Source organism: Pygoscelis adeliae, unplaced genomic scaffold (assembly GCF_000699105.1).
Source record: "Pygoscelis adeliae isolate BGI_AS28 unplaced genomic scaffold, ASM69910v1 Scaffold268, whole genome shotgun sequence".
Classification (NCBI taxonomy): domain Eukaryota; kingdom Metazoa; phylum Chordata; class Aves; order Sphenisciformes; family Spheniscidae; genus Pygoscelis; species Pygoscelis adeliae.
Window position 1 is genome coordinate 864,037 of NW_008825262.1, and position 14,544 is coordinate 878,580.

The following is a 14,544-nucleotide window of genomic DNA, read 5'->3' on the forward strand; positions in this document are numbered from 1 at the left end:
GGCGGCCCCACGCTTCTTCCCTGCATCCCCGTTTCTCCGCGGGGCAATTCATTACACGCTACCTCGAACAGTCAGCTGAAAACTCCCTTCACCTTCTACCGCTCTGTTCAAAGGTGCTCGGTAAAAGATCTATCTTTTACTATGCATCAGGGGAAGAAGTGTAGTTGTTTTATGCATCTTACCCGTTAAACCGAGGGCCACCTTTTCCTTTAATCCTTTATCACTAAGTCCTGCCTATGTCTTCCCCTCTGCTTTAGGAGAACAGAGTCGTCCTTGACTTCTTGGTCTACTTCACTACATATGAGGCGTGCACTATTTGGTGTTGTGGCATTTCATTTTAAAGGCTTGGGTATGCATGTTTGGAAGCAAAGAGGCAGTCCTCTGCTATGAACAGACCAGCTAGAACTATAGACCATGTAAAAAACAGGATGAGAAAAAATCACTCTCAAATATGTTCCTCAAAGAGCTTTACTAGAGGGACAAGGAAATAATTGTGATTACCCAGCTCCGATCCCTAAGGTTGAGGGATGTGATTATTTGCTTAAGTTGGTCATTGCTCAGTTGTTTTCTATAGTAAGTCTTTTCCAAGTGGTGAAAAAGAGCCTTGGAAGTAAGGCAATGTTTTGACTGCACAGTAAAATCCCATTTATTACATTTATTACTTCTGTGGCTAGTGCAAGGGGAAAGAATGCCTTGACAGGGGTTGGTGGGTTTGAATGAAGCACTTCATATTCTAGACTACTTGCAAAAAGTGACTTCAGTGTTTTTACAGTCACTGTTGTTGGCTTTGTTTATTTGATGCTGTCTGATCAACAAGTTTTTGTGCGTTCTGCTGTGACTGTCTCCTCCCGTGTATTGTGTACAGAGGCTAGGCACATAGCTCCAGGCTGAAGACTTCATACAGATGCTGGGCTCCTCAAGGTTAGATGCTGTGATGGTGAATGTCAGTGTGCATGTTAACTGTGTGCATCTGGCCAAAAATTTTACACCAGTCACAAAGCCAAGTAAATCAGATCTTGCAGATAGTAAAGTAGCTAGTTGTTATTTTGGAAAGTAAAACGCCTTTATTTCTAAAAACATAGCAAAAACAGGTAAGAACATTCATACACAGAAACCATTTTAGGAAAATGAATGAAAAATTTACTAAGATACAGACCAAAATGAAACAGGAAGGAAAGTGACAACCCGCATTTCACAAAATCAGTGGCATAGAAGAGGACATTTTAAAACTGTTTACCGCCAGAGAAGAGAAAGAATGAAATTCTTTGCCACATCTTCCTCTGTCGTATTCTAATTCCCTTTATTCTTATTCTCACTTTTCTTTAAAGGTAGGAGATACTACTTTAATTTTGAAGAGGATATCATCATCAGTTTTAAAATAAAAATATTTTAGTGCTTATTTCTTAGAATTATTCCTTCCAATGGCGACCATCCCAACAGCAGTAAGATTACTGAAATACTAGACTTTACAGTTCAAGTCCTAGTCAATACAGGTGACTCCACATAACTTTTATTTTGTAATTTTTTTCCCCTGGCGCACTGCTAGAACTGAAGATACGGAGACATTTGTGGCCTGCAAAGCAATACAATCTGTTCAGATGTATCTCTCTTCTGTCAGCATAAACAGAAACTTTATGATAGAAGAAAAGGGATGGGTGCACTTATAGGTAAATGGAATGGGTATAGCGAATTTATGACCATCACTGTTCTTCTGTTTTATACGTTAAACATATCTCGGTCTGTTTTATCCATTAAACAGACCGAGAGTGTGACATACTCTCAGTCATTATGTCAGAAAGCTAAAGAATAGAAAGTTTCCTGTCTGGCTGTTAACTGTATGAGGTTGAGGGTATGAACAAAGCTAAAACCAATTATTCTTCTGGAGAGGGTTGTGTATTGACATTAGAGGCAGAGTGTAGCCCTGGGCTAGTTCTAAATTAACCCTGAATTGTGTAGAACAGGGGCTGGAACCTTGCGGGTGCAGAAGCTTGCTGGTCTTCAATGGTTAGTTCAGGGTTGGTTTTTTTTTTTGTTAAATTACTGTTGAACTTCCCAGGGGAAATACATCTTTTCTTCTTCACTCTTCTCTGTGACACTCTTGAAAGAGAATAGCTGTGAAATCAAGCTCATAATTCAACCTGAGTTAAAATAAAGTTACAACACCATAAGCAAATCACTGCTACTGCAAAGTAAACTACATCCCAACCTCTCTAGGAACCTACACAATTCCAGCTCAAGATGCAAAAGATACAGGCCTTTCCAAGGGGCAGTCAAGGGTGGACTACATTTTGGGTATTTTGGAAGTTCTGTCTTTTATAGAGGGAAGACTGAAAGATTAAGTCTGTGTAGACTTAATGTAACTTTTGTGGCTTAATGGCCAGTAACAGGGTGCTTAATCCAGCCTGAGTCACTTCCCTATTCGGAAATTAGAAACAGAAGATCAAATGACCATGTGATAGTAAGATAATTTTTGCAGGCCCATGAGAAGAGAACTAATTTGATGAAGTATGTTCACGGAACTACTTGCTAGCATTCTCATAGAAAGAGAAAATGGTAGTGAGTTAGTTATTCCCATGAATGTCAATGAAAACTTTTGTAAAATAACAGAACTTGAAGAATGCTCTATGTTATTCTAAATAATGATAAAAGGCAACAGAGGAGGAGACCAATTATTTAAAAAAGCAATTTTTCATCAGGTAGTGAAACATGCCAGCCCTATTATAGTATTGTGTACTAGACGAGAACTAGCCCAAGAACTCCCTTGCCTTACAGAGTAAGCAGCATTGTTTTTAACTCTGAATCCTCTCCAGGTGTTTTTGGCAGAGTGAAGATGAGCGGTGAAGAGATTGTTGTGTGTGCAGTACAACTTGGAGAAAATTTCTGCCTCTATTTTGCAGGTAATTAACTACCACTGCTGAAAGAGACACACTGTGTCTTCTTTCTGCATAGAAGATCCAAAGCTGATACACAATTCAGTCCTTGCCTTGGGCTGGCGTCTCTGGTTTTGTGGAATCCCCTTTTTTTCCCCCCATCTTACTTGAGCAATCCTCAAAGCAGTTACAATCCCCACCCACTTAGAAGGATGATAGTTCTTAGATTATGGAGCCAGGCCGTTCACTGCAAAAAGAATCTGAGTTTGAGACAGCTGTCCCAGTATGTTAACAGGTCAGTACCATATTGTTGCTGAACACCTTAAGCATTTAATAACCTTTTCTGTTTGAATACTGATTAAAAACAATTCCTTTATCAGTCTGATTTCACCTACTTTTCCCATAAGCTTCAGTTTGAAGTACTGTTAGCCAAGTATCTGAGTCAGTGGAATATTTGTTGCTGCATACAATACATTTCCGTAAAGGACACGCAGAAAAGTTGGAATACTGTGGGCTGGGCTTGGAATAAGCGGATAACTTCCAATCTTACAGGATAAAGTTAGTTAGAAAACAGTCTCTTCTTTAGAAGCAATTTGTAATGACTCTTTCTTGTCCTTTTGCTCACTTAAAATAAAGGTGCTGAAGAAATGAAAAATTTGCATGCCATTTATTTCTTGGTTATAGGCTTAAACTGACGTGAGCTGCTCACCCTTAAGTAACCCTAAAACATTTTGCATGCCTCTTGGTTTGGTGGTAACTCCAGTTCTCAAATGACTGGTGGTTTTATCATTCTGTTGAGTTTGTTATGCTCACAAAACACACTCTGTAGTTAGAACAGCTCAGCTTGGTGAGTTAGTGATGCTGTGGGGAGTACAACTGGAAACGCGTAGGTGGCTGGCTGGCCGACTTCCAATCTTACAGAACAAAACTGGGTAGAAGGTGGTTTCTTTTGTGCGGGCAGAGCTTAACGTTGTTTGTTCTTTCCTTTTTTTCATTGCTCACTTGGAACCAAGACGATGATGGTAAGCTGAAAGCTCATCATTTATTAACTTATCAGTTTAACCTGAACTAACCTGCTCACGCTTACTAACCCACAAATGCTTTGTGTGCCTTAGAGAACAAGTTTTCAAACTGATAATGGCTACTGTGAAAAAGAGAGCTACACCGCATCTTCTCCTTCTGAAGTTGATGTTGCTTTCTTTCCTCCTAAGGTACAGGGTAGTGGCTTCCCTGACAGAAGGACCTTTTAATGCAATTCTAATTGTTGGGCAAAAGAGAGAACGGTTGCTCCTGAACTCTCATTAACAGATACAGTAGCTTCTCTTGCTTATATATACAGACTGCTATATTCTGGGAAATCCTTCCGTCTTACCTGGGTTGCTACAAGCCAGAGGTGGAAAGAATGACATGGCCTCCATTTTGAGATTGCCATTCCAAGAACTTATTTCACCTGGTGTCCTTAATGACAAGATGAAGCCTGGAGCAAATGTTAAGATCTGAGGAGATGACAACTAAAATATTTGACCCTCTTTGCTCACTACTTCTACAGGGCTGGAATGCGATGCCTTTTGTAAGGAAAAAATTCTCCACCGAGTCCTTCGAAATGTAAATAGCCAGTTGCTTGTGGTTCGACCAGATTTAAACATGGCAGCGTTTGAAGATGTGACAGATCAGGAGATGAAATCTGGTACACCATTTTTCAAATACATACTATATCCATTACACTGTTTCTTTATTCTAGATGTGCTTTTGTTCTTTGTAATCACTGACTTTAAATGATGAGACTGAGAGTAAAGACTTAAAATTCATTTGTAAGAATAAAGCTAAGTAAGCTAAGAGAGCTGAAATCCTCTGTCTTGTGCATTGGTAACAGATTAGATTCCTGGATTAGACTGAGGCCTGCAGGATGTCCCATTCAGAAAAGGGCCGCTAAGACTTTTGGTTAGCTCTGATCACAAACTAAGTTCTTAATATCTTTTTTTTTGGTGTGTGTTGGATTACAAAAACCAAACATTTTTAGGTTTAAACAACGTATTTAACACTAAAAGCTCTTATTTTCTTCTAACAGCATTAGTTAACAATGAACTTACGGTTTTGGCTTTGATTTTGGGGGGGGCTCAGCAATTCATTCAGAACTATATTTGTTGAACATATTTATTTACAGATCACATATATACAGATATAATCTGATTTACAAATGACTATTTACAAATCCAATTCTCACTTTATGCATGCACGTAAAAGGATTTCAACATCCTACCCATACTAACTGGTAACTTCACATGCTTGCTTAGAAATTCAAAATCTTGGTTATTGAATGATTGCAGAAAGTCACATATGTGCTACCAGCAGTCATAAAAATTCGAGTCCTGGCTCTCCTGTCAGGAAAAGTATCCTGGGAAGACAGCAGTTGGCACTGGAATGGTAAGACATGATACGGTTAAGTTGTTGCAGCTCTCTCCTGAGCAGACTATTAATAATAATTTATATTTAGGCAGTGGAATGCACTTCAACATTCACTATTACAAGACTACCACACCTTCAGCAGGGATGCCTGTTGCATTCAGTGTCCAGGTAGAAGATAAAAGTTATTACATGTGTTGTGAGAAAGAATGTGGAAAAATGATAGTTCGATTTAGGGTAAGTATCTGCTTTCCATACCTTATGTATATATAAGTAGTAGGCAAAATTAAGAATTCAAACATGTGTGAGCTGAAACAAAACTGCACAGGTCTTGTGCTGGGACTAACCCATTCCCTTTTTCTTCCTCAGGAAGGAGAAGTTCCCAAAGAAATTCCTGGTGACAGTAACGTAATCTTTTTCAAAAAGACTTTTACACCTTGTAGCTCCAGAGCATTTAAGTTTGAATACTCACTAGAACAGGGAATGTTCTTGGCCTTTGAGGAAGAAGGACGCTTAAGAAAATTAATTCTAAAGAAACTGTCAAGGGAAGATGAAGTGGATGAAACCATGAAGATAAGTTTCTAACTTCAGCCAGAATGAAAGTCACAATCTGTGACATACTTCAACAGTCTTAAAATACATTTTGGCTTTTTATGAAGGAGATCTTACTACTTCTTCATCCGAGGCAAGCCAGTTTTATGTTTTTAGCTACTGTGAGTCAGTACAAAAATGACCATCTTACAAAGGAAAATAAATTCAAATTCTTGGCAAAAAGAAGCAGAAGAATGTTTTCCAGTCCAACAGAAGGAAAGAGAATTACACAATAAAGAAACAAGAATGTGCATGCCTATATAGTCCTGTATAGTTGATCCCTAACATCTTTACTGCCTGCTGATCAAACAACTTTTGAATTAGGTGTCCCGTAGATGAAGTAGACCTATTTTGGGGAGGGAGAGAAAACTGCTTAAAATAACAGATTTCACAAGCAGACCACGCACCTGGCCGATAAACGCTTAGAGATTACTTTTTTGCATCAAGATTATTTCCTGAGTGTCTTCATCAGTCCCAGTTACACAGTGACACTCACCTTCAACTGAAATAGAAACAACAGACAATTTTTAACTTACTGGAAATCTTTGCTTTAGAACAACTGAAGTTCTAATAAAGCTGTTTGCCCTCAGAGAGCCCAAGAAAAAAAAAGAATTATGCTGTTATGTAAAGGTTTTTAAAAGTTAACAGTAAATTGTAGGTTAGTGATGAAATGAAACAGACATTTGTCCTTCTAACAATCTGGAACAAATGTAGATATGGCTGGCTCCCATAAGGACCCTATCTTACTCTGTGTATGTGACAACGCAGCATACATTGGGGTCAAGCTGTGAACTCCATTTCGCACTCGGAGCTGAGCAAGCACTGGATTTCACCAAAACCAAAATTAATGTGATGCATTCTGAATATTTAATATTGAGGAAATTGATAGGGCATATATTATTCTTTTCTTCTACATCTAATGTAAGTGTTGGTCTTCCTCTTCTATTCCAACTCCAGGTAGTGGTAACCTGAACATTGGTTGCAGCTGGGGTCCTGGGTCTTCAACTTGCCATGCAGAAGAGCTGGTACAATTGTCATACCCCATACAGGCAAAAGTAATCAGAGAAAACAGAAAGGCCTCTATCTGTCATGAAATGGAGGAAAACCCTCAAACTTGCAGAAGAGATAAGACAAGTCTCAAAACTTGTTTTGGTAAAAAACAAACCAAAACTATAATTTGAGGGGCTTTAAAAAAGCACAGAGACATGAAACTGCTGTGATAACCCTGACTGCCTCAGCTTTTCATGTTATGCTGCCCCTGCCATTTCACCTATCTAGCTGCTACAGGCGCACCCAGAGGCAGTAAGAAACCAATTGTTTAGAATCAGGTACAGCCACCACTGAGTGCACTATTGCTTAGGAAGAATTCACTGGAGGGGCTTAAACTCAAGAATGTATTTAACACATCCGGATACCCAGTAGGACCGAGTCCCAGTTTTATATGCCTGATGAATGTTCAAAAACGGGATTAGACCAAGTGGTTCCAGCCATCACAGTAATTAAGAGCAAAAGTTAATTACAGGGCTTCAATTTCAACAGGACTGAGGAACACACGCGATTCATAGAGAAAGCTGTGGTCATTACCTTTAATTCTTGCCTCAAAAACACGAGGAACTGGTTTCAGAGTTGCTAGCCCCTAACGTCGTAGGTCCGGACTACTACATTCACAGAGCTCTTACATAACTCATTTCTCACACAAGATACCTTAAACAAATACCACATACAGATGCATCTTGTGTTTGGTCTCAAAAGAGGAAATGTCAAACACCTTCTATGATACATGCTCAGGTTGTACAGAGGTACTTACCAATGACTCATCCACATGCATCTTCCTCACTAAGACGAAGTAACACGTTACATTGATACCTAAATCAGACCACATCAGACAGAAGCAACCATCTCAATTCTGACAAGATTAGCAAATCAAAAGCGGCCAGCTACATGGTATTTCCTATGATCACATGAATAAGTAAGTAAATAAATAAATAAAAATTCCAATCCAGATTTAAAAAAAAATTAAATCAGAAAGTCTTGTAGAATTCAAACAGCAATTTATTAATTCTGCTTAGTGCATAATCAGACTGATGGTAACACACAATTCTCTTCCTCTTACTATTAATAGTACCACAGAAGTACCATTAGAATGCAGAAACAGTTAACCACTCCTTACTACTATGAAAGTCAGAAAAGATAAAGGATGCTCTAAAACCTAAAGACATCGAAAAGAACGCTGCCTCAGTCTCATGTCAAGCTATGACAGAAAGGATATGTTTGTTGTCTTTTCAGTCACACAGGAAAATGTGTACCAGTGTTTATTCAGAAAACAAACCCCAAAAATGTTGCAGATGAACATAACGGGTTCCAGGGAAACGATGAAAGCCATACGCTATTTATAGCTCCTAAAATTAATCTGCAAAAGTGTTTTTCTTCTAAGTCAATTATTGCTGTATTTTCTAATGGACATTACTCTTGTATTAAATCAAGTCTAAGTCACCTCTTTAAGTATTAAGGACAATACATATTCATAAAAATATTTTTTGTTTTATAACATCTAAATGAAGTAATGCAGAGTAACAGTATGAACACTAACATAACAGTAAGAATTAGTATTTGAACTTGATTTTAGGAAAAAAAAACACCTATCCGCAGAGAAAACATTTTAAGTAACCCAAAAGTAGTAAAAATCATTCAGAAGCGTGCACACACACGGTTTCTGTAAATTCTTTATTGTACGGATTAAGAAAAAAAGTACTCCCTTTTCTACATCAACTCTCAGGGTCCAAAGAGTTACAGGGTGCGCCTTACATACAGTTCAGTTGTGATGTCAGAAATAACAGTTCAATTTTCCACAAGTCAAGTTCATTTTGCAAAATAGGAAACCAAACAACAGTTATTTTAGAAAAACACTCATTAAAGCTGCCATTACAACGAAAATTACCTTCAGCTATGTAACTCTGTCACTGATGTAATTAATTCCTCCCAATTAACAGTGCAGCTTAAATCAATTCACTCTCACCTGGACATTATCCACTTTAAATCTACTTTTTCTTTTCTAACATTTTTACTGCTGTTGGATATTTATTTCTAAAAGACTAGCTCTGAACTCGCTGCAGTATGTACATACTATGGGCCCTTGGTTATTCATTTGTTTTGCATTAAGCATGTTGGTAAAAATACGATGAAGCAGAGGCAGCAGTGAACAATCATGTTTGTCAGGGACTCGGTCGCATCTTAGAGGCTCCACAGCATGGCAACAGCCTTGCAGATCCCAACATCATAATAGTTGAAGTAGCAGAGGCCGGTGAAGGTAACGGCCGACAGTACGTACAGACCTGTATTGGCCAGTTTAATGGGTGTATCTCCATGGACATAGTCAGTTATAACCTGTCCAAGACCCCTGGAGAATAAGAGGGAGAAGAAAGCTGAAATCAGGAAAGAAGTGTTCCTCACAGAAATCCACCCAGTTTATGTAAGCATTCTACTAAGATGGCTCAAACACATGATTTTTTTCACCTGCTATCATCAACCTTTCCTAAAAAATGCCCAGTTCCCACTCCAAAAGATGATGCATCTATTTAAAACAAAACAAAACAAAATTCCACATATTCTATTAAAAAAATACACATATTGGCTCAGAGTTTTCTTAATGGTACTGAGGAAACAAGGTTCTGTTGGTACAGCTCTTCCAAACAACAGAATCTGTAGAATCTGCCTCCAAGAAACAGCAGGCAGTTTATCTGATTTCCAAGGACTGAAGAAAAGTAACAAAGGAAATAATCCTTGCTTGAACAACAAGGCGTGGCTCTGGGACCAGCCATTGTCACAAATGCACGGAGGACTCCAGGATGTGTATTTAGATTAGAAAACAGTGGCAACCAAAAAATTAGCATACGCTGTCTTTTTTCTACATCTGTCAGACTGGAAGTGAGCTCTTGCCCAGATTTAAACTGTCCAGCAACAGGAAGACAGAGGATGCTAACTAATGTGGTAGTTCTCTTCCCAAAAGCACAACGGTATTTCCTTTCTGCAATGACAGATGTCAACTTGGTAAAAAAAGAGAACCGTATTTAACGCAACAATTTTCTTCCTAGGATTTTGCCTTGGTCTAGCCTGAAGCTGAAGGACCTGCGTCCTACAAATTAAGACACTCTATTGACGTAGCAAGGTTCAAAGTCCTGCAGCAGATGCCACTGCAAGTGAATGCTGAGCTCAGTTTCACTTAGATGGGGGTCTAATACCATTAAGATCTAAAAAGTGAGAAAAGGGGTGCAAGGAACCCCTGGATACACAGAAGAAAAGCTGAAAGTGGAAGCAGTTTGAAAGGCAACTACTCTTAAACTATTACAGCTATTTTTTACAACTGGACAGTGGAGTAAGGTCAGGAGTGCAAGCAGCACTTACCCACACCTTGAGCCTTCCAAAGTGCAGATAAATAAGGCATACTCAACTTGGGATTCACAGGCTGCCCTTCAACTGTAGTGTTGATATGGGATTTTCGTAAGATCTTTTCTTTGCATGACACAGTAAGACTGAGCCATGCTTAGACTTCTCAGAAAAACTGGTGTGTGACTTTACAGCACACTAATTAATTCACACAAAGTCTTCATGGGAAAAGACTAGTGGCCCTGAGAACAAGGAAGGGAATTAGTGAGAAATAGCTGATGTGTGGTAGACACACAATCTAGGTCACAATACAGCAGCTTCACTGGGCAGAGAAATCTTTATTGCATGCCAGCAAAAAACGGTACAAGATAAACATGGCTTCGGGTATCTTGAGTAAGTCTATTGATAGGTTAGTGTTTGGACTGATAACCACCTAAATATCTGAAGCGCTATTTCCAACATATTTTAGGACAAGATTTCCTAAGGAAAAACAGAGCAAAGGTGAAAGAAAACCCCTCAAAAAACATACGCAATACTCCCCTGCAGTTTCTCATCAGCTACAAGAGGGATTATCTGATCTGTTATGGCAATCAAAGTAACGTTTATGGTAAGCAAACAATCTTTTTTCTTTTAATATTCTAGCACTGAATACCTATGAAAGTACAAGACGAGAATTTTCCTACATAGGAACACCTTTAGGTTTTTAAGACAATGTTTTGCAAGATAAGAGTTTAATACTGGAGAAATTTTCCAGCTTAAAAAGAGAACAAAAAACCCACACAAGTGGGGGAGGAATTCACTCCGATGAAAGTTGCTAGCAGAGCTGCACACAATCAGCAAGACGTTTTTCTCACAGGGGAAGTCCCCACGCTGTTTATGGAAAAGGGATTTCTAGTATGAACAATCCTGATACTTTTGTCAACAAGAGACATTCACTAAAGAATCAAACGTGTGTGCATTGACACAAAATGTCATCCAGAGAGCCCATTTCAACACATCAACCTGCAACAACCTGTTCCAATGCCTGGAATTTCCCCACATGGTCACACCCAGTATGGCACCAACACGCATATACCAAACAACTGAAGAAATGTTTGGCAAGTGAAGAAAGGCAGGCAAGCTTAGCTTTATGTATCTTACATTTGAAAGAGCTCTGTCAAGTATATTCAAGGTTAGCCACATTTCAGATTAATTCTGTACTAGATTTGAGGGCTTCGGCAAGAAGCTCCCAGTCACAGTGAGGAAAGTGCAAGAATCCCTAGTACAACTTCGTGAGGGCCAAACTGAGACTTAAGAAAACCTGGCATCCCAAAGTACCATGAAGTTGCTTATCTGCTTTATCACCGTGACAAGGAACTACAGACCAGTATCACCTCAAGAATGTAAATGCTTCCAGTTAGGCCAACCATGCAGCTGGATCCACTCCTAACTAGACTCACCTAGCCTACTCACATTAAAGATCACAGCAGAAGCACACTTAACAAGAACATGAGCAAGCATCCATTTCACAGGAATCAAGAAAATAATGATCAAAGTCTCAGCTTCTTCAGTGGAATATTCGCTATGAACTCTTTGTTACGTAGAATCTCATCACCATTGAGATGTACAAAGCCAGCCCACAGCACAGAACCTTAGAAGAACAACTTGTTTTATACAGATCTGTCCTGTTTCTGTTCCCTCTGTTCATACAACATTGATTCTTCTACCAGATAAAAACATCCAAAATTCTACACAGCCAGTGGCAAGGAAGTCCTCCTAAGGTAAGGTACTGTGCAGAAGAACACTAGAGAATGTTTATGGATTCCTTAGTAGCAATATGTATCCTGCCTTCTGACTGAGGGAACAGTGTGACAAGGGAAGACCAAGGTACAACTAGTCTTGTCAAAGATCACGACTGTCATAGAACTTGGAGAGTAAGGACTTTGCTTGCATCTCTTTCCAGGTGTTTCATACTAGATCAGGAAATAAGTCAGTACACTTACTGCTGTATACAGATTTAAGACCTAGGGCTGGAGCCATCCTGACTATCAGACTTCACTCTTAATTCTGAGGGACCTATTGTGCTTACCAGTGGCCATGGAGAGTGAGGGCTGCAGCCAGTGAATAGTCCATGGCTGGTCCAGGGTACAGGTAGGCTGCAGGAAGGAGACCCAGCAAGAGGACACTGACAGCTCGCTCACCTGTCCAGTGCAAAGACGCAGCCTTGGAACTGCCTGTAAGGAGAAGTATTTTTCAGTGCAAAGTTCCTGTTCAAAGTGCTGTAACCTTAAAAACAGATACCTTATCCTGATCAGCACCACACAATTACATGTTTTCTCCAACCTGATTACTAAGCTTTCACCCAAGCAAAACCTAGATAGATGCCTTTGAATTACTGCTATAGAATACATATCTCTTGTACAATGTCTAAAAGGTTAATTTTAAATACCCCTCTCTGCTGCTGCTAGGAAGGAGAAGCTTCTTTTACTACAAAAGAATAGAAGCTCAACAGGTAAAGTCAAACCAAACACCAGTCCTACTTTCACAACCTGCGATTCAGGACTAAGGTCCGAGTCAACCATCACAGGAAAGAAAGGTCTCCGAAGGCAGCGCCTTTTTGTCTAGTGAATTTCCTGACTGTTACATACTATTTACTACTCCCACCTTTTGACAAATGGCTTTGAGATCCGGATGGACACAACTACAAGTTCCAGTGAATGGCACATCATGATAACTGTGCACAGTTCTGCCCAGGAACCAATATTGCTATTTCTAACTATAAACAGCAGATTAAACTTCTGGGACCATCACAGTGATAGATGGCCTAGAAGCAGCCTGAAGGCCAAAGGATTTCAGTCCTCCATTGATACTCAGCTGGGTACAATTTGAACCACGTAACATATGACTCTAGAAATAGAAATACCAGTTAGGGAGCTCTGTAACCAACTTTTACTTTTTTAGACGCAAGCAAATAGTATTAGGGAGGAAAAAAAAAAAAAAAAAACACCTAGAAGGTTCTGGAACGAGACAAAACCCTAACACCATAAGCAATACTTTGAACCAGAATATCAGCATCAGCCCAGGCTAAAAACATCAAGAACTGACTCTGTGAAATTACCTTTATAATACAATACCCGCAAAGTGCTTATCTAACACACAGATATTATCCATCCATCTAAACCAAAATGCAAGTGTTTTTCTTCATTTTTGCTAGAAGACAGACATTTAGGAAAGTGACAAGATAAAGAAAGCAAAGAACCTGAAGTAAAACATAAAAGAGACCTAGGCTGTGAACTAATAAGCTGTCCCGGTAGAACTCCACGGCCAAGAACGCTTCACAGCACATGCATGAAGTCTGTTGTTAATATGAAGTCCAGAATAGAAAGGAAGGAAACGGCTCAGCTGTGTTTAAGCCAATTTCTTTTCCAAGTGTTTCATCATCCTTTCCACTTCTAAGGTGCATTGTAATGGCTACAAAACATCCTTAACCTCCGGTCACAACACTTCTCATATTTAACTGTGCAACTGACAGACCAGAACTTGGCCTTGGCACGGTTATCTTTCATGACCTCTGTGTAGTCTTACCCCATGGAGAGAGGAAAAAACAATCTAAGAAATACTCTCTGCCTGCAGATCGGACTTCTCAGATTAACCTCAGTGAATCAGAAGCTCTACCGTTCAAGAAAGAAATCACAATTGTAGCGCTACTGAACCATAAGAAATGTTAAACCATCTGATTTCTTTTAAAATTTTTCAACCTTTTTTCAACACGCAAAAAAACTACCACCTTTGTTAATAAGCAAAGATTTAATTTTTTAACATTCAGTTAATATCTCCCACTTAAAGACTTGCAGCATTCACAAGCTCGACACCAACATCGCAAATGTCAGTTTCAAATTCAAGCAGTGTAAAGTCACATGTACCTTGTTTTAAATCACACCCGGGCAGAGTGCAAATCAAACGGCCGTGCTATCAACTGCAAATAGTACTGTCACAGGTGATGGCAGCACATCGTGATCATATCAGTAACGCCACCTCAAGAGCCCAAGAAAAGCTACTGTGCCACGCGTCAATTTTTTCTGCCCTCGGTTACTCACACCTGCCATTTAAAATCTCCTATCTGGCTCAAAAAACCAGCCACCCCGACCAGACGCGGGTGTAACGGGCACCTGAAGAACGCGCAGTTTGGCGGGACTGGAGAAGTCGTTTCGAGGACAGCGGGGATAACGGCTCAGCGCCGGCTGACGAAGCCGGTGCCGGCCACGGGGAAGACGAGACTCCCCGCGCACACGCACGCCGCCCCGCACACGGCGGAGGC

General features: G+C 39.7%; 2 protein-coding genes across 2 annotated transcripts; one reads left to right on the forward strand and one right to left on the reverse strand.

The window, feature by feature from the left end:
* The first annotated feature begins 1,055 nt into the window (after nt 1–1,055).
* On the forward strand, nt 1,056–5,927 carry IL18 (interleukin 18). Its single transcript, XM_009329532.1, has 5 exons — nt 1,056–2,897; nt 3,884–3,892; nt 4,420–4,557; nt 5,365–5,510; nt 5,643–5,927. Exons 1-5 carry the CDS (start codon nt 2,831–2,833, stop codon nt 5,856–5,858), a joined length of 576 nt encoding a protein of 191 aa, XP_009327807.1. The 5' UTR covers nt 1,056–2,830; the 3' UTR covers nt 5,859–5,927.
* Nucleotides 5,928–7,894: 1,967 nt separating this feature from the next.
* SDHD (succinate dehydrogenase complex, subunit D, integral membrane protein) lies at nt 7,895–12,808 on the reverse strand. Its single transcript, XM_009329560.1, has 3 exons — nt 12,751–12,808; nt 12,316–12,460; nt 7,895–9,261 (listed from the first exon to the last, which is right to left on the reverse strand). The coding sequence occupies exons 1-3, from the start codon at nt 12,806–12,808 to the stop codon at nt 9,096–9,098; spliced, it is 369 nt and encodes a 122-aa protein (XP_009327835.1). The 3' UTR covers nt 7,895–9,095.
* Nucleotides 12,809–14,544: the final 1,736 nt, after the last annotated feature.

What these genes read in the sequence shown, in the direction of transcription:
- IL18 (XM_009329532.1), top strand. Translation starts at nt 2,831, where the DNA reads ATGAGCGGTGAAGAGATTGTTGTGTGTGCAGTACAACTTGGAGAAAAT. An exon ending in AGATCAGGAGATGAAATCTG is followed by an intron (nt 4,558 to 5,364) that starts GTACACCATTTT and finishes ATTTATATTTAG; the next exon opens with GCAGTGGAATGCACTTCAAC. An exon ending in AAATGATAGTTCGATTTAGG is followed by an intron (nt 5,511 to 5,642) that starts GTAAGTATCTGC and finishes TTTCTTCCTCAG; the next exon opens with GAAGGAGAAGTTCCCAAAGA.
- SDHD (XM_009329560.1), bottom strand. Translation starts at nt 12,808, where the DNA reads ATGGTTGACTCGGACCTTAGTCCTGAATCGCAGGTTGTGAAAGTAGGA. An exon ending in GAAAGTAGGACTGGTGTTTG is followed by an intron (nt 12,461 to 12,750) that starts GTTTGACTTTAC and finishes TTCTCCTTACAG; the next exon opens with GCAGTTCCAAGGCTGCGTCT. An exon ending in CTCACTCTCCATGGCCACTG is followed by an intron (nt 9,262 to 12,315) that starts GTAAGCACAATA and finishes CTTATTCTCCAG; the next exon opens with GGGTCTTGGACAGGTTATAA.